Here is a 24,077-nt window from a genome sequence, read left to right as displayed (position 1 = left end):
TGACCTGCTTTGGGTGCGGTGGGGAGGAGAGTGTGGCCAGCGAGCTGGCTTTACAAGAAGAACCATCAACAGCAAGATACTCGAGGAGGAGCCCAGGCTCACTAGCCCCTCTCTCCCAGCTCCTCCCAATGTGCTTATGCCAGATAGGAGGGAACTGTGTGGTGAGGGATGAGCCGCCACTCACGCTGGGCTGGGAGATGGGTCCACCAGTGCAGCGCTGGAGATTCCGGCCATTCAGTTAATTCACTTTACTGCAGTGAACATGCATGATACCCCACCAAATATCTGAGAAAAAATATATTTGAATCACGAGAAAAAATATATTTGGTTGCCACTTAAAGAGAATTAATAAATTGAGGTCACTTATCAAATAAGCTCAATTAGAGTTTATTTAAATGTCCAACATTTTAAACAGATGTACTTAAATGATAAGCTTACAAGCTTAAACTAAAATGTGTAAGTTGAGTCAGGGGAAAAAACAAAGGTGGAAGGAAGGAAGATGCTTTTTTTTTTTCCTAGAATGTGGGAATTATTCTTTTACTAACTATACATGTTTTACTACATATTAATTAGAATCTCAGAAAACTGAAATTGTTTTCCTGAAGGTAGAAAAAAGCAGAAAACATCATATGGCTCTAGAAGACTGTTCTCTACAGCCCATGTAATGTGTTAAGTAGAACAAAGCTGTTAGATAAAAAAAAGTCCACTGGTTTACTTGAGAAGGTGGGACCCACTGGAGACTTAGACACGAAGGGTCTGGGAGTATTCAGGATTATTCACGTAAAACATTACTATCCTCCCCCCCCACCCCACCCCACCCCCGCTACACTCATCCTCATGAGCTGTTCTAGGTGCAGGACCGCAGGATGAACACGAGAAGGTCCTCACCCTGTGGGGGTCTAGCAGGTGATCACTTCAAATAACCAGCAAATGCATTTGGAAAATAATGCATGGTGCCCTGTAAACACATTTTTAAATGCCATGTTTTTTCAAGTTACCAAAAATACCAGAAGAAAAACTTTTATCAAAATCTAGGGGACTGGAATTAACAACTTTGTGGAACAAAATACCAAAGAAAGAAATATCTTTTCTTAAAGGAAGGGAGGGGAATATTTTGCAAACCACTTATTCAGATGAACTGGAAGGTTCTGATGACTCAGTTTCACCTGGCTTTAAACAGATGACATGTATGAGCTTTGTCCTCTCTTCCCAGTGGGACATGGTGTGCGCATTCTGGAAGATGTAAGGCACTGGATGCTGTCTGGAGGGAGGGCTTGGTTAGCCATTTCACAAGCATGGAGCCTGTGCCCTATTGGTTGGGAGAACAGGGACAAAACTGACTGCTTGGGGCAGGGAGTGACGGACGCAGGATGCAGCCAGGCAGTGGAGAAAATGCCACAGAGGAGAACATCTGGCTCAGGTCTGCGAGGAGGGGAGATGTGGACCACAAGGAAAGGCAGTCTAGGTAGAAAGGACAGGATAAGGGACAAAACAAAGAGGTAAGGACATATCCGACGGCTTCAGGAACCACACAGAGAGTGTGAAGGAAGCACAAGAAATGCAGTCAACTGGATGCTGAGTTGATTTTTCAAGATTTGGTGAAAATCCATATGAGTCAATGTCCTGTCTTCTTCAGTCTTTTGTGGTCAGTGTTGTGTGTTTGGGACATGACCTCATGAAGGTGGGAATTTAAGTCTGTGCCTTTGAACTCTAGTGAGGGAAACCTAGCCAGAGGGAAGCCAAAACTGCTTCCCTAACAACATCATTAACAATTTACAAAGCTGAGGTGCTCTTGGGCACTTGGACATTTGATGGCTAGCTTTAGCTGTCTAGGACACAGCTCATGTGAGGTAGGACTCAAAAGAACCCATACAATTTTACATCATTCTTGTTTCAGAGAGGGTGAACACTTGTGATGGAAACAGCAATGCAGCCAGCACTTATTCTAGCATAGAAAGTAGCTTGAACATGCATCGAATTAATAGGACCATAGTGTAAACAGTTTGCCTGCTTTGCTTATAGTTGTACATTTACACGGTTTTCATTTAAACCTAAGCTGATGTGTAGGACAATTACACCAACACTACTAGCAGATCTTTTTTTTTCCTGAAAGAATTAAAAGGTCATCCAAATCTATTAAATTTTAGGAACCAAACACTTTAAACAAATATTTCCCCAAAAAGATACTAGTCTTTTTCTATCATCTATAATTTAAGCCTTAAAACAGAAAGAAGTGATTGTGGGTGAAATACAAGACTGAAATGCTCTTTATAGAATGACAGATGACTTGCAATTTTTAAATCATTTCATGAATACTTCTTATTTTGAAGGGCTCATCTCAAATCTACTACAATTAGAATCATTGATTTCAATGTAGTTTTTCTTCCTGCTCTATCACCTTGACAGGTGCAAACATTAAAAATTAAAAATGTCTCATTCAGAATACATCACAGAAGAATTTGGTGTTTTTCTTTCCCTAGAATATGTCACCAGATTGGCACGTAGCTGATATCTCATTCTCTACATACCTTCCAGCTTCTAGTTAAGAAAAAGATTGTAGTTTTAGAAGACCAAGAAAGGATTTGTCATGTGAGGAATGAAATCTTGCTCTTTAGTAAGAATGATATGGAGCCTGTGGCTCTGATTCGTTGGCAAGAATTATGACTTTCTGCCACTTCGTGAAATTGAAACATCAATCGGTCAACTTGCAAAATATTGCAAAACTTGCCTCTGCAACGCGTGTGTCGTGACTGAAGCCCAACTCCTTGGCACAGGAGAAGGCAGGAACAAATATATGGAATGCATGGATAGGTGAGGGTCAAGGCTTACGTTGTAGCACGGGTCTGAGGAGAAACTAAGCGAACGTGGGAACACAGTGTGCACTCATGAATCAACTACTAGGCTACAATTTGTTTCTACCCTTCTTTCCTTTTCTTTTTTTAAAAATTCTTCTTGCTCAACTAACTTATTTCTCAGGCTTGTAGAGCCTTTCTTGCTCTTTCCCACACCCTTTGTGACATCCCGGTCCACGCCTGCCAAGGGCGTGCAGTCACTCCTGGAGTAACGCCTGTGCCCTAGGCCCAGTGGTTATAGTGGATAACCACTAAATACAAGGAAAGTCTACTCATGGTCATACAGTGGGTTCAATGGAGTCCCTGTCACAGGGGAACTGTGGTGGCACAGATCCCTCGCTGGCATCTACAGTGCCCCTACAGGCACTGTCTTCCTTTGACATGCCTTAGAGGACACAGAATGTGGTCTCAGGAGAGACAGCAATAAGTCGAGACCCTGCTGCAGAGCTGGCAGCTATTGATGAGTGGAAAACTGCAGGCTGATGGTGGCTGCACTGGTAAACCAAACCAAGTGCTACCGCTGACAGTCAGTGGTGAGTAGTTACAAGGCACTGTCGGTGACACTGCTGGCTTGTGTGTGCAGTGCCATTTGTGAGTCACTTAAAACTTGCAATTCTCTCCTCACTGTCCTTTTATTCATCCACATTGCTCAATGTAAACTTTCTGGGAGGCGCATTTCTATTTAAAAATTATTACTAAATTCATAAGTTCAGTCAGGAACAATTTTTATCTTTAAGAGCATCAAATATGCATTTAAAATGAATGTACATGCATTTGTATGTTGACTTTAAACCATAAGAGCTGATCTACAATAACAGATTTTTAAAAATATGAAGATGTAAAAGCTTTGCCAAAACTGCTGAGAAAATAAACACATTTTGGAAAAACAAAGAACAAAATGGATTCATGAATCGACTGAAAATTTCTCTGTGCCTGTATTCTATCTACATTCTGCTAATTTTCTCTTTGTTTGAGAAAATTTGTCTTTTTGTTTTTGTTCTAAATTTTAAGCTTCACACTCAGAAAGGTATTTCTGTAGTACAACAATTTGACTGTGCTAAACAGTATCATTTAGAAGCAAGGAAACAAATTCATAATCCACCAGAATTAAGAGAGAATTTGGAAAGCCAGAGTCTTACATGTACGTGTGTGTGCATGTGCCTGTGTGACGGAAACTACAATGATGTGATGAGCTCTAGTTTCCCTGGAAACAGCAGGACCAAAGCACATTGTGTATTCAAAGTAGGATGTGGACATACTTAGAAACATAACAGTATGATTCTATTTTCCAGTAAAAATTTGAAGATAATTTTGCCTGTGGAAAGCCTGGTTTTATTCACAGATCCTGGGTTTTTCTGACCAACCCTATTTGTGCTTTGCTGAAAGGAGGGGAGCCATTAACATTCATGTAACATGGCTCCATTCATTTCTGAATATCTGTGGACGTACTCTCTGCCACTGCTAGGGCACAGGTGGTACTCCAGGAGTGGCTATGTGCCCTTGGGAGGGGCGGACTGGGATGGCACAAAAGGCATGGGAAAGAGCAAAGAGGGCTCCACAGGCCTGAGAAATAAGATAGTTTAACAAGAAGAATTAAAAAAATAGATTTTAAAAATTATATAGAAATTGCAATGTGCTTTCATTAAAATATTGTTTATAAGTGCAATAGCAGACTGCTTTTGTTAAAAATAAGCTGAAATGGCATCTAGAGACAAGGTTACTTTGTAACTGGGAGAGGGTAACAGCCTGCCGAGCTGGGCTGGACCTGCCGAGCTGGGCTGGAGGAGGCGGCGAGCCTGATCTACACGCCCCCAGGGGTTTCCTGCATCAGCACACCCTGCTGGCCACTGCTTTGGGGTCTTCAGGCCCTGGCTTTTTGCAGAACATGCCCTGGAGGGATCTAGGAGAGCTCTGGATAGAGCACTGCTCCCAACCTGCTCACTTTTCCTGCACTTTGGATTTTTCTGGGGGGCTGTGTCCGAGAGTGTGGATGAGAGGGGTCTGTCTGCCTACTTCAGTGCGAAGAACAGCAGCACGCTGGACTGTCAAAGTGGTCATTTTACAACCAAAGGAATATTGAAACATTTTGGAAATACGCTTCTGGGTGTCAAAGTCAAGCCCCACACCCCAGAGATTTATTCATGCCGGGAGCCACACATCCTGTTCTTTTTACAGGGAACTGGGGAGATTTAGGCTTCTCAGCATCTTTACTACTGTTGGTTTTGTGTGAAACCCAGTGACTTGCACAGGAAATATTTCAGATTACGATGAACAAGCCTCCACCATTTCCACCCAAAGATCATGCAAGTAAACACAGGGGCCAGTCAGCTGTGCGGGGCTGGGAGTGGGGCGGGGCGTGCAAAGCCTACCCGGCTGCTTTCGCTCTTTGACCGGTCGCTCTTCGCCTTGGCTGTCTTTTCTGCAAGCTTCTTCTGTCTCTGAGGGCCTCTTCCAAAGAAAATGTAGTTGACAAAGGCATACTCCAGAAGCGCCAGGAACACAAAGACAAAGCAGCCCATCAGGTACATGTCGATGGCTTTGACATAGGGTATTTTGGGCAAAGTCTCCCGAAGGTGGGTGTTGATGGTCGTCATTGTCAGCACAGTTGTGATCCCTGGAAAAGAGATGTGCTGAGAGGCTGCAGTTCAGCTGCAGGGGTCCTCATTTCTCACTCCCCTTTTATATTTTCTCCAACAGCTTGTAGTTGGAGATAATGCATTGAACTTTATTGGGCAATCAGAATGCAACAAAGTTTACAGCGTGTCGTTTGGGCAGCATGTCACCCTCTGAACAGTGAGCTCACAGCTTTACTCTGGGGACATGAAACTGTGCAGGGTGTCCCCCCCCCCCCCCCCCCCCCCCACTGCACCTTGTCAATGAGGAGAATGGAATTTCCAGAGTGGAAGGAGAGATATGTAGGGCAGCAAAGAAGAATGCGATCTCAATGAACATTGGAAGAAAATAAACATAAAGCACTAAGGGCCTGGATGAGAAACCTCCAGGACACAGCATGAACCTGAGGTCATCCACGGCTGGAGAGGCGAGGCCCTGAGCTGGAGCTCAGTGAGACTGCCCGACAGAAAGAAGTGATCGCCACCACAGTGCTCACTGGAGGCCAGAGGAGTGAGACAATGGCTTTCTGTGATCAAGGATATGATCCAGCCCTGAGCTCAAGATAAAGGAGCAGCTGAGTGGGGCTCTGAGGGGGAATGGTCCCACAGTCTACACACCCTGCTCGGGAAACACTTGCTAAAGTCAAGGGTTAATGATTCTTTCCCTATTTCATAGAACCTCACCATGCTCTGGGGCACTGACCAGGTCCTTTTTGTTTATGTCATTGTATCGAGCTGTGTGAGTGAGCTCCCTAATGGAGCTCGTTTAGTCTTTGAAGCCATGGAAGGACCATATTTTGCAATTCTCCCTCCCAAGGCGGTGAACACGGTTCTTGCCATACAAAGATCCCTTACCGAATGATTTTGGGCCACAGGGACCAGGGGCCACATTGGTAGTTACATGACCAGAGCCTGCTGAAGTGAGTTAAGCCAAGCTTACAGGAAAGGCCTCGATCACTTCTTGGGGAGCAGTAACTATGGTAGTTGGCACGATGTCTTGGGACTGTGCTCTGGTCAACTCTTTCCTACCCACGCAACTGATGCCTCTAGATGTGACTGTTAACTGTGTCTTCCAGGAGCCAATGGAGAGGACGCTTCCTCTCCATGGCTCCCGCAGGCCTCCCTGAAAAGGTGACTTTCAGCACTGAGAGCCTTGCCTCGGTCCTTCATCCACACTGACCAGAAGAACAAGTGGCCCGAGCGAGGCAGGAAGCAGTGTGGACCAACGGCCAGCTCTCCAGGCCGCTCTTCCCACGGTCCAGGACAGAGCTTGGACTTGTCACGCATCTTATTTTGATCCCCTCTGGGTTCCCATCCCTGGAGGCACACATGTGTCCTGCAGGGAGGGCCTCAAGACTATGGAGCTCAGCTCGCCCGTGATGAGCTGTAGAACAGCGAAAGAGTCCATACCGATCCAGGAAGCAGAGAAGAGAACTGAAGATCTGAGAAGCGATTCTTACATGCAACTGCAAACCACGTCTGCTGAGGAATGCACAGAAAGCTAGGACATCAGAACATCTTAAGGTTCTCCCTTAACATCACATTCATGTGCACCTCAGGACTTTGTAAATTTGAAAATGGCATTGGGATAATTACAATTTACAAATAAATGTGAAAACACCATGCAAATGCTACAAAATTAGGCATTCTCATCATTACTCACAACTTAGTAATGCTGCTACCTCGACTTTCTTTCCCCTCCAGCATGGACCTGGGAAGCCTGAGTGCGCAGCTTCAGCTGCAGCTGAGCCTCTCTAGCTGACGGTGTGAGTGGACGTGAGAAACACTGTCCTCAGTGGGTGTCCCCAAAATGGGCTGGGAGAATCGGGAGGTGCAACCACACAGCCACTCAGCCTGACCGTGAGGTCCAGAGGGATAAGCTCAAGGATCTCTTAACAGCAAGCCTTTGCAGGGAGCGCACCCCTCTCTCTGGTTTGGGTTCATATAAGCTCTTAGCTTAAAAGGCCTGTGCATTTACTAATTCCTTTAGTAGTTTCACCTCCTCTCTAGGATCCTGTGGAGGGTGGTGTATGTGGTGGTCCACAGTCTGGACAGGAGAGCCACATGGCCCAGGCCACTGTCTGGAGCTGCAGGGAAGTCTAAAGGCAGTGCCTGGGGCCTGGGGCTAGCCACTGACTATAACTGGCACTGTTAACACTGATAACAACAGATGATTGTGTTACAATCATCACTATGGAAAAATAACTCTTCCGAAGCCTCTGGTTTTCCTGGCCTTGCCTTGAACTTCACTGTCTGAGAGGACGCCGTCGAGGGCAGACAGAAGACGACTCGGTGTAGGGCTTTTGTGTTCTTCGTACATTCAGCAGACTGTTAGCCTCAGCTCATTTCTCTTCTAGATTATGTTCACTGAACACTGTATCAGAAAAACTACACTTATAAAGATGGCTATGAAATAAAATACAGTTTTTGTGCATCATTTAATCAAAACGTTTTATTTCTCTCTTTTCTGATCAAAATAATGAGGCCTAAATTACATTAGTACACATTTTCACTTTTAGAAGTACTGATACTTATTCACGGACAGCTGGACTCAGGGTTCTGAGGGAGACCACCTAATTCCAGCTCCCACTCTGCTGTCTAGTGGCTGCTGACACTAACAGCTCAGTGCATCCGGGGTCAGCCCCGGCAGCAGAGGTGAACTGTCCCAAAGCACAGAGAGCAGCAGCCCAGCCGAGCCACAGCTGCACAGGGACAGCAGGGGAGCAGGCCTGGCGCCTGCCGTACATTCCAGGCCCACAGTGCGAGTCTGCGGGAGCGCTCACGGCAGAGGCCGCACTGGTTGCCCTCCGTCGGCGCACTCACTGCTCTTCCTGACCTCATTTAGAACCAGGTGGACTTAGCACAGCGCAGCCCTTGTGGAGGAAGGCCAGCAGCACTCTGAGCATGGCAAAGGGCATGGTACCAGCAGGAGGCTGGCGGAGGGGGTGGGGGAGGAGACTGGAGAATCAAAGCCCTCCAAACCATGGCCTTATCCTCTTAAAGAGTCACAGGGCACAGCAGCACCTTAAAGGTTTGGAGGGATCCCTCCATAACCTGAAGTAATAATGCTTGCTTAGCTTTCTTAAAATCCTATTGACACTTTAAGAACCACCCATAGCGGTTAAGGGAGAGGGCCCTGGAGTTAGACTAATTGGATTGAAATCACTGGAAACGTAGTAATGATGTGACTTTGTGCCAGTCACTTAGCTTCTCTGTACCTCATTTTCCTGCTCTGTAAGATGGGGCAATAATGTTGCCTATGCTGCTACAGACCTTCTACAGAATAGGTCAGATAACCACACTAAGGCTCTTAGCAGAGACTGGGGCAGCTGAGTATCTGATAAGTTTCAGCCTTCATTATCATCGTCATTGTTGTTTTAATGATGATGATCTTATTCAGTGTCATGACGCTATGACGTTTCCTTAACCAACTGGAGCCAACCCACAGTTGTTTCCCAGCACCTGCAGACCCGGACCCAGAGCCACATCCTCCGTTGGCAGGAGGGACAGTGGGAATGAGTGTGCTGGTGTCGCCCTGAGAGCTGGACCTGTGGGCTCCCACGATTGCCAGGCCCTGTGGCCCTAAGATCACAACTGCCTTGCACACCTGCAGGCTTCAAGTCCCCTGGCTGGGGGGTGCCCTCTCCCTGCTCCCCTCACGCCTGCCTCCACCTCCAACACCAGCCAGAACCCGACCCTCCTCCAGTGGCGAAGCCTCGGCTACGATTCATCCCAGCGAGCCACAGAGGCATGAGTTAGGTTTATAATAGTGACGCTGTGTTGTTAAGACAAAGTGAAAACACTTTCATATACTGCAATGAGGTTGGGTTGAATATAACCTACTTCAGATAGATTATCTGTTTAATATTGTGGAAGACAATATTTTACATTTAAGGAGGTTTAAAACTTGTTTATCTGGGAAATTTAGATGTTCACATTTTCAGTGCACCTCACCCATTATGACGCCAGGTAGCTATAGTTGTTCGGTGCTCACTTTTATCTAATTACTTCAGTAACAATATCTTCTTCCAGAAGATTCACCGTGAAGCTTGTGAAGGTTCAGCTTCAAGTCTTCACTTGCAGAGGCCTCTTCTGGGCTCGGGGAGGGGGTGGGGGGGGGCGGGTGGCAGGAATTTTGTGTTTGTATATTTTATATTCTTTTTTCTTAAAACAGAGCAACTGAAATTGCGTCTGCTAACTACTTCGCAAAATTTGGACCTGCCCCTACAAATTCGTTGTATCTCTTCATTTTCCAGGTGAGAAAACAATTTAACAAAGAGTAATCTAGTAACATTAAGAAAAAAAAAAAAAAAGTAAAATCTACATAAAGACTGACATTACAGGGTAACCTCTATAGGCTGTAGAGGCATTCTGGACATTTTAAAAAGAATTTTGCTTACCATACCTATTAGAAATAACAAAATAATCAATACAGCACTTTTACTTTTTTGATACTTCTTTGTTCTCAATGTGCTTTTTTACTCACCTAACACTTTTTGGAATAGCTACCTGATTTTCTCGAGTCATAAGTATGTGTTACTTCTTGGGGGGTGGAAATCTGTACAAGTCACATATCTGTGGGTCTAAACCAGATGTCTATCCACACATATGAACACCCATTCTCTTTAAAAAAAAAATGCTACTCAATTTAAAGTCCTGGGAAAAAAATCAGTAAACAGAAAAAGAAAGAAAAGAGTGGATAACTGGAACCAGCAAATGTGTTGATAATTCTTTTCCATCAGTTTTTAAAAGTACTATTAATAATTTCATTTTCAGGACTTAAATTCACCCCCACCCAAAGAAAGAATGGACTGGAGATTGGTCGTGAGCTCTGTACTTACCTAAAATGTATTTAAATGATTCTTTTGTCCATGCAGTTTTATAATAATTAGCACAGTAGAGAATGTATCTGAAAATATAAGCCTTCCCGTAATAATCAAAAATGTTAAATATAATATTGCAACCTATAACATATATTGTAAATCAGCTAGTAATCCACTTGTCAAAGAACCAGTGGTCAGAAAAGATCACCAGAGCTTTTGGGAATCACTCAGAATCTAACTGCATGCTTTAATGCTTATTAAATTGTGTAATTCTAATTATGTGCTGTAATATTTGACTATTTTACAGACTTAAAAAAGGAGAATGCACAATTAATCAAGTCTTCTTTCTGGGCCACAGAATAATTTTGAACAGGAGATGTTAATCCTTGCTTTAAAATTAGTGTCAAAAATAGTTTTATTATGCAAATATTCTGCAAGCATATTTTCCCTTTCATGGGCATGAAAATTCACATTTGAGCCTTATAATTAAATTAACACATCAAGGGAATCGTGCATGAAATTAGTGTTTCAAGATAAAAAGTGACTATACGGGCAAGGCTGGTGTCATAATGTCAAAAAATTGTAGTTGAACTATAGCCTTTGAACTTTCTTAATACTGTAATGATACGGTTACTTTACATTTTAAATATCACTTAAAAATGGCACATACCGAGGGCAACTCTAGCAGCAGATGCATCGTAATTGATCCAGAAGGACACCCAGGAGAGAATGGTAATCAGTATAGAGGGCATGTAAGTCTGAAGAATGAAGTATCCGATGTTTCTCTTCAACCGAAAGCTCAACGAGAGTCGGGGATAGGCACCTGCGGTAGACAGACAAGGTGTCAGGCTGGGGAGAAGAGGGGCGGCAGCTTGCTTGGACTTCCCAGGTCACTGGCATGTGTGTGAAAAATTCATGAGGTAAATCAACCATGCATCTTGATTCTGTCTGCCACACGGTATTTATGGAAGAATTGGGAGGGGGGTGTACTGCAGTCTGTGTATAAGACGATCAGGAGGAAACTCTTCTAAGGCTAACTGCTCAGCTGAAAACTATCCCCGGGAAAGCTTGGGGGAAGATTTTAGCTTAGAACACAGAAAAATGCCAAATACCTTGTTTGTTTGTTTAATTTATGACCATCCCCTTCTTCTCTACTGTAGACAGGGGAGATATGGTTCAAAGTTTAGGAGGCAAAACAGTTTTTAGCAGTATCCCCTCAGCCCATGCCCAACGACTCTCAACACAGGTGTTGGTGGCACTGACCTCAGACCGACTGGGAAAGCTTGGGCCACGCCAGACCTGGAGTGGCAGAGAGCGAGTGCAGTCCCAGAGAGGGCTGCAGTGCACCATGAGGTGCTCTCTCCAGCCACAGGAAGGCGGGAAGAAGGGCACCAGGGTCCTAGTGCTAATAACCCTCAGATGCATCCGTTCCACTCAGCTCCACCGTTACAGAGTGGGAAGACGCCGCTTAGACCGCCACAGTAGTGTTATGTCTGCCTTTTCTGTTTTGTTTTTCTCAGAGCCAGGCAAGTGTGGCCTCTAGTTCCTCCCACCCATTTCGACAGCCCACTTGATCAGTTCCAACCCTCTCAGCACTTTATCTCCCAGATTCTATCGAAGCTGCTTGAAGGTCAGTGAAAACCCAATGGCCTTCTCTAATCGCTGACTTGCTGACTGTCCTGCCCCCACTGACGGACCCTCTCTGCTCCTTAGGTGCGACACCTGGGCTTCAGGAACTACGCCTTTCTCTACCTGCTCCCACTCCAAGCCTGACAGGCTCCTAGTCCCCCTCTGCCTCCAATGCATGCATTTTCCACACTTTGTCCCACATTGCTTTTTGTGTTGCAGGGACACTGCTCTTTTCTTCAGCAGTCTGATCCACTCTCATGACTGTTACCTCTATGTACAAGATGAACGATTTAATCTCCAGGCCCCTTACTTCAGCATCAACCACACTTTCAGCCAAAATTATACAAAAGAGAAAAGTAATCACCTAATAGGCCCAGCACTTAAAGGCTGACAATCTGGGAAATTCCCTCAAGTCTTTTTTGTCTGTGCCTATAATTTCTTTTACACAGCTTTGATCAGATGCATGTATCATATCGCCATCACAGCATAAATATTTTCATAGTTGTTACAAATTATTTGTAAACAGGATTTTAAATTCTTCCTATTTTTTTAATCCAATATATACACATGGACTGTATAGTTTATAAATACAAATTCCTGAGTGCTGTAGATTTAGGTAATTTTCATTTTTACAAAACTGTAAAAGGTACTCTTCAGAATGTCTTTGAGCAGAGCCCTTTTCCTATATTTAGGGTTATTTCCTTAGGATGAACACGCCAAAAGGGGAACTGCTGGGCCAATATTTAAGGCTTTTGATACGCGCCATCACATTATTTTGCAGAAGGATGAAACCGGTATGTGCTGCCACTACCAGCGGTTTATAAAAGTACCTGTCTCACCCTGCAAACACGATAATGCTACACAGTATCTCTTATAAGTAAATAACTTTTGTTAATTCCCTTGGAGAAATTTTGTCCTTTCAATTACTTTCTTTAATTGAATACTTGTTATATGTTTTTTTCTCTTCCATATTTAATCTATGAATTATCCGATCATACTACTGTTTCATTCTTCTCATTTCTTTCCTCTTCCTGCTTTTACCTTTTTGTCTAAACTCTTTACACACTACTCTTTGCCTGTATGCTCTGCAAACATTTCCCAGCTGTCAGTTTTAAAACTTTTAATGGGTTTTAGTGGGGACACACAGATAGTTAAATTTTTGTATGTACTTGTATCTAACCATTTCATTTTGTTTCCTTGTGATTTTTAGAACTTGCTTTTAAGCTTAGATAAGTTCATGAAAGAGATGCACCTACACACCTTTCTCGAAGGTTGACAATTATTCTAGTGTTTGATATGAGGTGAAATATACATTGACTTTCATCTCACAGACAGTTAGCCAACTTTGCCAGCACCATCAGTGCAATAAAGCTTCCCTTTGTGTAGATTTGATACAGCTCTATTGTTTCACATTCCATTCCATGTGAACGTGGATCATGACATGACATGCCATCAAGGCAGGTCACCCCTCACCATGGCCTCTCCACCTCCGGGACCCTCCCCACCGCTCCACCTGCACATTCCAGTAGCATAGTGTGACACATGCTGTCATCCCTGACTCAAAACCTCTCTGGCTCACTGCTTCCCCAAAAGGTCAAAACACTCATATGGAAATTTTAGTTTCTCTGTGTTTTCCCAGATTAACTTCAGTTTTATTTTACAGCATGTCTCTGCATTAAACATAACATTTTCTACTCAAAGGGGTTCTCACTGTCTCAAAATAATTGTCCTTATTTCTGGCCTCTGCTGACTCACACCCACAGTTCTTAAGAAATGTCTTTCCTTATCCATACTCCAAGGCATTGGTCCAGTGCCACATCTTCATGAATGCTTTCTTTCTCTCCCTACAAATGTAAGTGATCACTCGTTTGAATTATTTTCTTTCTCACTGAAAGTACAATTATTAATATTTACCAAGGTAAGATCTTCTTTAGCAAATTGTGCAGTCCTGAAGGCAGAGTCTGAGAAGTAATGTACTTTTTATGCACTAGAAGGCCTAGGTAAATGTCTAAACCACCATAGGTCATGAATAAATATACCTGTATGCTGAATGAATGAAAATAGGAGTATTTAGTTTATGGGACTCTTTAGTTGAGTTTAATACATAAAATGTTCAGTATCTTCATTGAATCTCAGTGTGAAACCCTGTGGCAAGTTCATTATTTTTACTGAAGTAACTTCAATGTTGGATCTCACTTTGCAATTTCATGGCAATCTCAGTCCTTTCTCATCACTGGTCGTTTGCACCTCCTTGCTTCGGATACACCTCACTATATCTGCTCTAGTGGGAATAGTGCTGTTATCAGTCAGGAGAGACTGGCTTATGCTGCAGTAACAAACATCCCCAAATCTCAGTAGTCTACAACAAAGATTTCTTTTTTCTTCCTTTGCTACATATCCACTTAGCTCCCTCTATCTGCAGCACTGGTGAATCCTGTGGTAGAAGTGCCACATGTCCCGTGACATTTTTATCATCCAGAGCAAGCCTTATCACCAACCCTTACATCTTCAGCATGGGAATGTTTAACTCTCTCCCAGGAAAGAGCAGCAAATATTTTTGAATGATAAGGAAATTTTCCATATTCCTCAACTTTTCATTTTCCAAATCAACTTTCTTAACATTTTCCTAAGTACATCTTCTACAGGAAAACTGTTCCCAACAGAAGGCAATACTGATGCTCATGCAATGAAGTATGACTGACACTCTCTTGGGAATACTTGCCCCTGACATGCGGGACCAACAGCATGACTGCACAGCCCAACATGTGGAAGATCATTAGAGACCTTGAGGAAGGGAGTACTCATCCGATTTTAAAAAAACACTGATTTTTGGAAATTTGCTAAGATATTCATTGACACAGAATTTAGAATTAAGAAAATATGCCATTTTCTTACGTATTTGTGTAGCAACTACATTCTGTTTGTTAAAAGTGAACTGCCACTTAGATCAGCAGAATGTTGAGGCCCTCAGCATGTGCCCCACACCCCAGTCTCCGAGGTGAGAATAGGGAGGGGAGCAGACCACAACGGTGAATAAAAGCATCATCTCCGCTCTTAACTAGCTCCTATCCCATGTTAGAGAGAGACTTGTGCAGAGCTGGCCTTGGTAAAACTGAGGCATGCACTACCTTGGAGATACAAAAATATTCCAGGGCACATGCTTCAGTGATCTCAGAGAGGGTGTACAGTCTCTGAACTGAGATACTCATGACTGAATAGGATCCTTCAGGCAGGCAGGAAGGAGAGCTTCTAGGGAAAGGACCTAGCAGAACCAGATGGACAAAAGCCTTTCAGATGCCAGGAGACAGAGATCTCAGAACGTTAGTCAGCACAGGCATGATTGGAGATAATAGGTCTCTTCTTCTAGACAAAGGCTTTTGCCATTAGTTGTCATAACAAAGAGCACAAAAAGTCTTTCTGTAGCTCTCTCAGACAAACTCCTTACACTGACAGGACAGAATGTCACAATATATGCTGTGTCTATGGGGAAAACTCCCATATGATCACAGCCAGTGGCTAACAACTTAAAGTTGAGCAGTAGAAAGTCAGCTGAACCAAGACATACCCTGCAGAACAGCAACAGAAGCTTTAAAATGACAAAATAAATGCACAGAAGCCCTAATGCCTCTGTGCCAATGTGGATGTGGTCAGGTCCCCCAGCAGATGCTGAGCCGACAGACAGAGGCTTGGTCCCTGAACACCATGTGTCATTCCAGTGTGGGGACTTCTTGGCAAAACTAGCTAGTGAAGATGCTGATCCCAAGCTTTTCTCCCAGATGTGTTAAATGTTATGCCAGAAACAAGCCTCTGTATCTCCAATCCAGCCTAAATTTATATTACTCTCTAGGCTTTAATATCTTTGAAGAACTCATTAAACATGTGGACATAGAGTGTCATGCCAGCTCTGCACAGTGACAAGAGCTACTCATACATATCTGTAAAGCAATGAGCTAATATTTCAGCAGCTGTGGCAGAGCTGACCCATGAGCACCTGCCTCTCCCCATCAGGGCAGCCCTGGCCACCTCCTGCTGCTGTCTAAGAAACTCTGCAAGTTCCCAGCACCACTTTGGGGTCTTCTCATGCCATCTGATTTGTTTATCATCTGCCTATTGCTTTATAATATGGCCTAAGGTTAAAAATAGTGTTACTGGGCTGGCCCCGTGGCGCACTCGGGAGAGTGCAGCGCTTGGGAGCGCAGCAACGCTCCCGCCGCGGGTTCGGATCCTATATAGGAATGGCCGGTTCGCTCACTGGCTGAGCGCGGTGCGGACGACACCAAGCCAAGGGTTGCGATCCCCTTACCGATCACAAAAGACAAAAAAAAAAAAAAAAAAATAGTGTTACTAATTTTCTCACTTCTACTACTAGTTACCTTATTATATGTGGGAAAAAATCCACGAAGGAAAGAAAATATCTGAAATAGAGAAGAGAGAGAGGGAAACACAGGACTGAAGCTAAAGAAAAAAAATCTGTTTTAAAGATGTTCTCAATCAAAATCAGAGAATGAGTCTCTGATACTCCACAGTAAAACCAGAGTGTTGACCCACATGACATTGCAGCAAAAATCCAGCAGTGTCTCAACAATCCAGGCTCACAGTCTATTTGGGAAATTCCTTTTGGGGAAGTTAGCTATTCTCCAGACTCTGTCTTTTTTTTTTTTTTCTTTTTTTGTGCATGAAATCAGGACAAGAAAACCATGAGTGACAACAGAAGAAAAAAATAAATGTTACTTCACGAAAATTAAAAACTATTGTGCTGCAAAGGATACCATCAAAAAAGTAAAAAGACGTCCCACAGAATAGGAAAAAATATTTGCAAATCATGTATCTGATAAAAAATTTGTATTTAGAATATGAGGGTACTTCAAAAAGTTCATGGAAAAATGAAATTAAAAGATAACACGAATCTTTCTATGAACTTTTTGAGGACACCCTTGTATATAAAGAATGCTTACAAAAGAGACGAATAACCAAATTTAAAAATGGGAAGAGGCTTGCAATAGATATTTCTCCAAGGAAGATACACAAATGGCCAATAAGCACCTGAAAAGGTGCTCAACATCATTAGTCATTAGGAAAATGCAAATCAAAAGCACCATGAGACACCATTTCATACCCACTAGGATGACTAAGATCAAAAGATGGACAGTAACAAGTGTTGATGAGGATGCAGAGAAATTAGAGCCCTCGAATATTGCCGATGCACAGTCAAATGGAATAATCTGATGGGTCTTAAAGGCAAAATGAAGGTAGACAACAACTATTTTTTGCGAAGGAGATGTAGGGCAATGAATTTCTGAAGAAACCTGGCTTCTGTAGTGACACGTGTCACACCAGGAGCCCTGAGAGTAAAGTGATTTCTCAGCAACCAGATGAGATGATTAAGCTCTTCTTTTGCACTGGGAGTGAGTGTGCTCTGGCCCTGCCACTCCAAGAAAAGGGGCTGGGAGTGGTGTCCACTAGGAAACACAGGAGAAGTGTCTCTATGGATCCTTCTAACAATAGTCAATGAGGAAAAAATAATGGGGATTTGCCTCTGGAATTTAAGATTAAATTGAATTATAAATAAGATACAGATGGTAATTTCTTCTTTTAACATTTCATATAATATCTTCTCTATTCCTTTAGCAGATGTTTTTTATAAACCCAATGGGCAATGATTTGATCACAAGGTTTCAGTTTAGTAAAGACTGAAGCTTAGAGTTTATGAATGAACTCTTAAAGAGAAACTTATGTGCATGTATTAACAATGAGATGTGGACTTTTAAAAAATTAATAATTTGTCATAATCATTGATGAAGAAGCAAAACAGTATTTTGAAAATTGATTTTTAAAGAATAGAAAATTCCCATATCTTAACTGAAATGTTTCATCATTATTCATTTTGATTCCTTCTCTTTCTCTTTCTTCTAATCTTGGCCAAAGCATTTTGAGATATAGTCAGAATACATTGCTGTCCAAATGTACCCCAGAAAGAAAAAGAAAAATAAAAACACCATATAGTGAAAGAAGCATATTAAATAATCTGTTCTCCATGTATCTTGCAAAAATCTCAATCTTTCAGCTCAAAGAAAACAAAAAAGTTAGGGTTAAATTTCAGATTTGGCAAAAACTGAATATTCCAAGTTTTTCTGGTCAGCAGGACACACATTCAGGACCAGCAAAAAAAGCGACATCCCGTCTTTGATGTGTGCGTGCAGAGCGATATTTAAGGGGTTCTTTGACTGTTAGCTGGATATAGTCGTTGAAGTAAATTTAATTCAGTATTTCTTTTAAGCTGACCCCTGTACCTGTTTGCTCTTCCAGGGCTTTGCTCACATCTTCACAAGCAAAGACTCAGATCTCCTGACTCCAAGCTTTAAAGAACTTCTCTCAATAGCATTCTATTCTGGATAAATGGATCCTCTATATAATGTTACCATAAAATACAGAACTAAAAGATTTATATTTTCTGAAATGTGATTGAAAAAAATGTTTCCTAAATTGTTTTTTACTCTCATGTATTGATAGCCCAAACTAAATAAGAATTACAGATAGTGAACAACTGTCAACTTTTCTGAAAAAATAGAGAAGGTAAAAAGTAAACCACAGTGTTTAGGTATTGTAGAATAGGTAACCTATATACTAGAAATAACTAGAAAAAAATGGACAAAATATAAATACATCTCCTTGAAGGCACTGGAGAGATAATAAGCCAGTAAATATCTGTAGCAAGATCTGAGAGGTAAAGGAAACAGAGAGAGGGGAGCTTCACGTTTCAGGTAGCTGCAGTGTTTAGAAGAGAAATATGAGAAGCTAAGCAGAATATCTGCATCCTCATGAGACTAAGGGAGACAAACCAGAGACAGAGACCATCAAGAAGGGGGCAATATTAAGCCCCCTTATACTCTGGGTTGGTTATACAGAGCTTTGCTCAAGGGGTGAAATTAAACCAGAAGGACTCATGCATGCACAAGGACTGAATTTCAACTAGAATTACCCAAATCCCAGAAGTGGATGAAGCTCATCCTGGATTGCTTATGTTTCTAGCTGCCTACCAAAAGCAAGCATAGATCCTTTCTAAAAGGGATAAGTTAGAAGAGAATTTTCAGGGTGACGCATGAAGAGAAAATAAAATGCAAGGTACAGAAAGGAGGGCGAGGTATATAGAAGACCACAAGAAGATTTCACATGTGTGTCATTGAAATTGCAGAGGAAGAGGAGAGAGAATGGAGCAAAAGCAGCATCTGAAGAGACGTCGGCCAACAATGCTGCAACCCTGCTGAGACCTCAAGCCAAAGATTCAAGAAGATCCATAAAGCCCAGCAAGAATAATTACACAGAAAACTACAACTGCGTCCATTATAATCATGCCAATGAAACCAAAAACAAAGAGAAAAACTATGAAGGCATCTAGAGGGGGAAGAAAACATTTTATCTTCAAAGTAGCACCAATAAGACCGACAAGTATCTTTTCGATACAAACAATGGAAACCAGAGATGATGAAATAATATCTCCAAATGGAGAAGGAAAAAAAAAAAAAAAGGTTTTCATCATCAACAAATACAACCTACACAAACAAATGATATGAGGTCATATATAGATTTTTTTTTTTAAAACCTGTAAAAAATTTGTTACCAAGAGACTCACATTGAAGGAAATATTTTTTAGATGTTCTTTAGGCAGAAGGAAAATGTTCACAGAGAGGCACTTGGAGATAAAAGAAAGAGTGAATAACAAAGAATTACATAACTGTATAATTATATGTAAGCGAACATTTAGTTCATTTAACAACAATAATATTGCGTGGCATTTAAAGTATTTATAAATAAAACATATATAACAATAGCCTGTATAAGTCAGAATGAGGAGCTATGGAATCAGAATACGCTGAAGTCCTTACATTAGTTGGGAAGAGGTAAAAGAAACATAGCAGATAAATTATTAGAGGTAATAAGTACATTAGCAAGGTTGTTCAATACAAAATCGTTGTGTTCGTATAAGTTTGTAACCAACAGGAAATTATTTTAAAATATTTTACCAGGGCCGAGCCCGTGGCGCACTCGGGAGAGTGCGGAGCTGGGAGCGCCGCGACGCTCCGGCCGCGGGTTCGGATCCTATATAGGAATGGCCGGTGCCCTCACTGCCTGAGTGCCGGTCGCGAAAAAGACAAAAAAATGAAATAAAAATAAAAAAATAAAATATTTTACCAATTAAATCATCAAAAAATATCAAATATCTAGAAAAATTTTACAAAGATGCACAAGATTTTGCCACAGAAAATTATAAGACGTTACTGAGACAAATTAAAGAAGACTTAAACAAAGAGAGAAAATATACACAGATTGCAAGAATCGTAATGATGTCACTTTTCGCTAAATTAACTAATGCAGTCCTAATAAAAAGCCAAACCATTTTTAAGTGAAAATTAACAATCTGGTTATAAAAATTATATGGACGTGCAAAAGGCCAAGAGTAACCCAGCCGAATGTAACTAAAAAGGAAGAGAAGGAGGTATCTGTTCTGCCTAAAGCTATGGTAGACAACACAGTGAGTACTGTGATGTACTGTGATGAATACAGAAACCAATAGCACAGAACGGGAAGTCCAAACACAGACGCACGTGCATACAGACGATCCATGACAGATGTTGCGTGCAGAGAGCAAAAGTGCTTGGGAAAATGACGAAAACTGACCCATACTTCACACAATTTACAAATGATTAATTCCAGGTGGACTGTAAGATCCGAATGTAAAAAGCATATTTCCGTAATATATTTAACCTATGACAAGCTTGCATCTCAAATGTGTAAATTACTCAAATTAATAAGAAAATCACAGACGATTAACAAAGAGACGTGCACAGGCAATACACAAATGAGGATCTCCAAATAAACCATCGCGAAAGGTGCTCAACCTCTCTAGTAATCAGAGAAAGGGAAGTTAAAACCACGAGAGCTGCCCCAGCACCCAGCGAGGATGTGCACGGCGCGTGCTGGCCAGCATGGGAGGCAAGGGGAGCTGTCGTGCACCGCTGGCTGGAGTGCACACTGCCACAACCACTCTGGAAAACAGCTCGGCTTATCCTATCAAGCTTGAACGTTCACGATTCCACTTTTAGCACTCAGCGTTCGCAGACTGACAGGTGAGAGAGTGTTCGCAGCACGCACTGCTCACACATGCCCCAGGCAGCAGCGCGGGTGAGCAGCTGCGTGTGTTCACACAGTCGCACAGCAACGACAGGAAACGGGACAGTGACGTGGACGGATTTCACAGACGTGATGCCGCGTTAGAGCCGTCAGTCGCAGAATAATCCAAACTCTATTATCCCTTCAAATGAGGTTCAGTAACAGGCACAATCAGCTATAACGTGATAAGATTGTGGTTGCCTTTGAGAAGGATGGAGCGGGGGAATCCAGGAGCGGGCAAAGCAGGCACCTCTGGAGAACTAGCCACGTTCCGCGTCTTGCCCTGTTAGTAGTTACTTGATTGTTCACTTTCTAGTAATTCACTTAGCTTTACTTTTATATTTTAAATATTTTTCCGTATGTGCACATATAGAAAAGTTATAAAGATGATAAATAAGTTATAAAATCTATATAAGTCTTTGTATAACATATTAAAGCATGAGAAAAATTCTAATCCTTCCTAGGAGTGTCTTGCTTAATTAATTAATTAGACCCCATTAGAAGGTCTGCTAATTGAGGTTTGACAACCTAAAATTCCCACATATTTTCCTATGCACTGAGATCAGTTTGCTTTAAGGACATTTAAGTGAATGTTTCTGGCACATCCCAAATACTTTAGTAACACATGTATATTTATTATGCTTAACTAAACAGAAATTAGATAAAAGAACGGAAAGCTTTCCTTTATTGAGATTCCTGCTCGAATCACTGGTTCTAATTTTACTAATCAGAAAATGTGATATAATATTTGCTTTATTAAATATTTTCCTGAGAGAAATGTTCATACCTCAACTTTTAACTAATTATGGATCATTTATCGAGAATATGTTTAAAAGTTAACTTCAGTAAAAAGATATTCTTACAATGAATACAGTTCATTTAGAAAGCCACTATCTTTTCATGTTTCAATCAAAAGAATTTCAAAGATCTAGACTAATCTAAGTTTGCACTTATTTTAAAAATACATTTTGATTATTTTTTGAAACTCAACCGTAAATCCCTATGAGTCTTACAGAAGTAGATCATATTATGTTGACATCTATTGATTGTCGTAAATACATTCTTTATTTAAATGATTAAAGCACAAATGGAATTCTGCAGTCTCCAGTCTAGGTAATGGTGAACTGTGGGAGTGAGGGAATCCTCTGTTTTATTGCTTTTTGTTGTCCTTTTGGATCTCCTTCTTTCTGACCTCCCTTCTCTTTTCTGGAAAGCCTACCCACGCATGCTTTCAGGTTTGGCTTAAAATCCTACAGACCGTAGGTGCCAAAGAATAATCTGAGCACTCACTTTATAAATGCTTTCATTAAAAAATATAGTTCTGAATTGAGAAGGTATATTAGTTGTAGATCCAGGACTCTCCAAGAAATCCAGTAGATTTAAATAGTGAATGGTATACAATGGGCCTAATGAAAATGATCTGTTTTCTTTTTTCTCTTTCTTGTTTAACTTTCAAGGAAAATTTGTATTTGGGGGTTGGCTGTTTATTAGTAAACAAATACATCATTTCAATAGATATTTATTGAATACCTGATATACACAAACGTGAGAGTAATAGTTAGTACATGACAGTTGATACAGGAATAATTCAATGTGTGATTCAAAGCCTTCCGAAGGAAAGAGATAACTGGTAGAGAAGCTCAAGGAAGGTCAAGCAGAAGTTTTCCATTTCCCTTGAAATGTCCACTGATGAAGATATTGGATTTGCACAGAAAAAAAGAGGGAGAAAATGTGTCCAGTGGAGGCTGTAACAGGAACAAAAGTCTGTGGGCACAATGCAGGAGTGAATGATTGGAGGGCAGAAAAAGAGTTAAATGCAACAACTAATCTGAGAGTTTCTTGAGCCACATTGAGCAGGATAGGTTGGAGCTAGACGGGGACCCAGGACGAAGGAGCTGTTTCCGTGTTACGCACAAAGGGAGGTCGCCAGAGGTTTGGGAGCTGGGTGATGGCTTTGTGAGCAGGTGCCTGCTGTGTGGCTGCCATTGTGGCAGCAGAGCAGAGGATGGACAGAGGGCAGAAGATTGGCATCTCCTTATAGGGGACTTCCAGGTGTTGGATTAAGAAAGTCCAGGGTGCTGGGTCAGGATTTTGGGGCCTCCCATCTCAACATCAGTTTTTAGAAACCTGCATAGAAGCATGTCTCATCAAGACTGTTAACACAGGACTGTGAGAAGGGAGGAGGACCGGTGCTGCAGATGTCACCTGCCACCTCAGCACTACACTTTTTATAACTTTTGTAAAACATTTACACATTTACATTTTTTTAAAGAATGCTTATAATATCAATATGCAAAAGTGTAGGGAAGTACACTTGAAGCTTAGAAAGACTAGTTTTTGAAATTGTCAAAAAATAGATCACAGGTTCCTACATTTCAAAAACTTTGGGGACTAATATCTGTCTTTTCTAGCTTTACCATGAAGCTTTAATAAAATCATTCTCTCTTATGCTTCCATCTTCTTATATAGTCATGCATTGCTTAGAGAGAGGGATTTGTTTTGAGTAATATGCCGTTAGGTGATTTCATTGTGCAAACATCAGAGGGTACTCAACACAAACCTAGACGGTATAGCCCACTACACACCAGGCTATAGAATACAGCCTGTGGCTCTGACCATCGTGGTATATGTGGTCTGTCATTACGCACTGCATGGCTAGCTATACTTTTAGCTTCATATTTGTCAACTACCAGTCTCCAAGGGACATTAGTGAACAAATCTTTAAGACAAGATGCTACGAAATCACAAAACAACACACCATGATGATGGTCAGAAGTTAGAGCAATGCAGCTTTGTATCATTTTTCTGTGGAGTTGGAAGAGTTGAAACACTTTTTCTAAAACATATTTGCTGAATCATGGTAGGAACTGAATAATTATTTATTGGCATTCATTAACTCAGCTCCTTCTTTCATGTCTTTAAAACCCACTTACAGAGAATAGCTCCATCTTTCTGAGCAAGAGTACACTTAATTTCCACCCAGGGTGGAAATT

The 24,077-nt window shown here is 41.7% G+C and overlaps 1 protein-coding gene across 2 annotated transcripts in view; it reads right to left on the bottom strand.

Annotated features, from left to right (window-relative positions):
• The window catches only part of GABRB3 (gamma-aminobutyric acid type A receptor subunit beta3), a 208,667-nt gene that overhangs the window by 3,467 nt on the left and 181,123 nt on the right, over positions 1 to 24,077 (bottom strand). For both annotated transcript variants that reach the window (XM_063091142.1, XM_063091141.1), the window contains exons 7-8: positions 10,958 to 11,110; positions 5,222 to 5,466 (exon numbers count right to left, since the gene is read on the bottom strand). In XM_063091142.1, coding sequence (XP_062947212.1) covers positions 5,222 to 5,466; positions 10,958 to 11,110 — 398 coding nt within the window. The remainder of the gene's footprint in view (positions 1 to 5,221; positions 5,467 to 10,957; positions 11,111 to 24,077) is intronic.

The sequence above is a fragment of the Cynocephalus volans genome, chromosome 3, assembly GCF_027409185.1.
Source record: "Cynocephalus volans isolate mCynVol1 chromosome 3, mCynVol1.pri, whole genome shotgun sequence".
NCBI lineage: Eukaryota > Metazoa > Chordata > Mammalia > Dermoptera > Cynocephalidae > Cynocephalus > Cynocephalus volans.
This window is presented reverse-complemented; position numbering and strand designations above follow the sequence as displayed.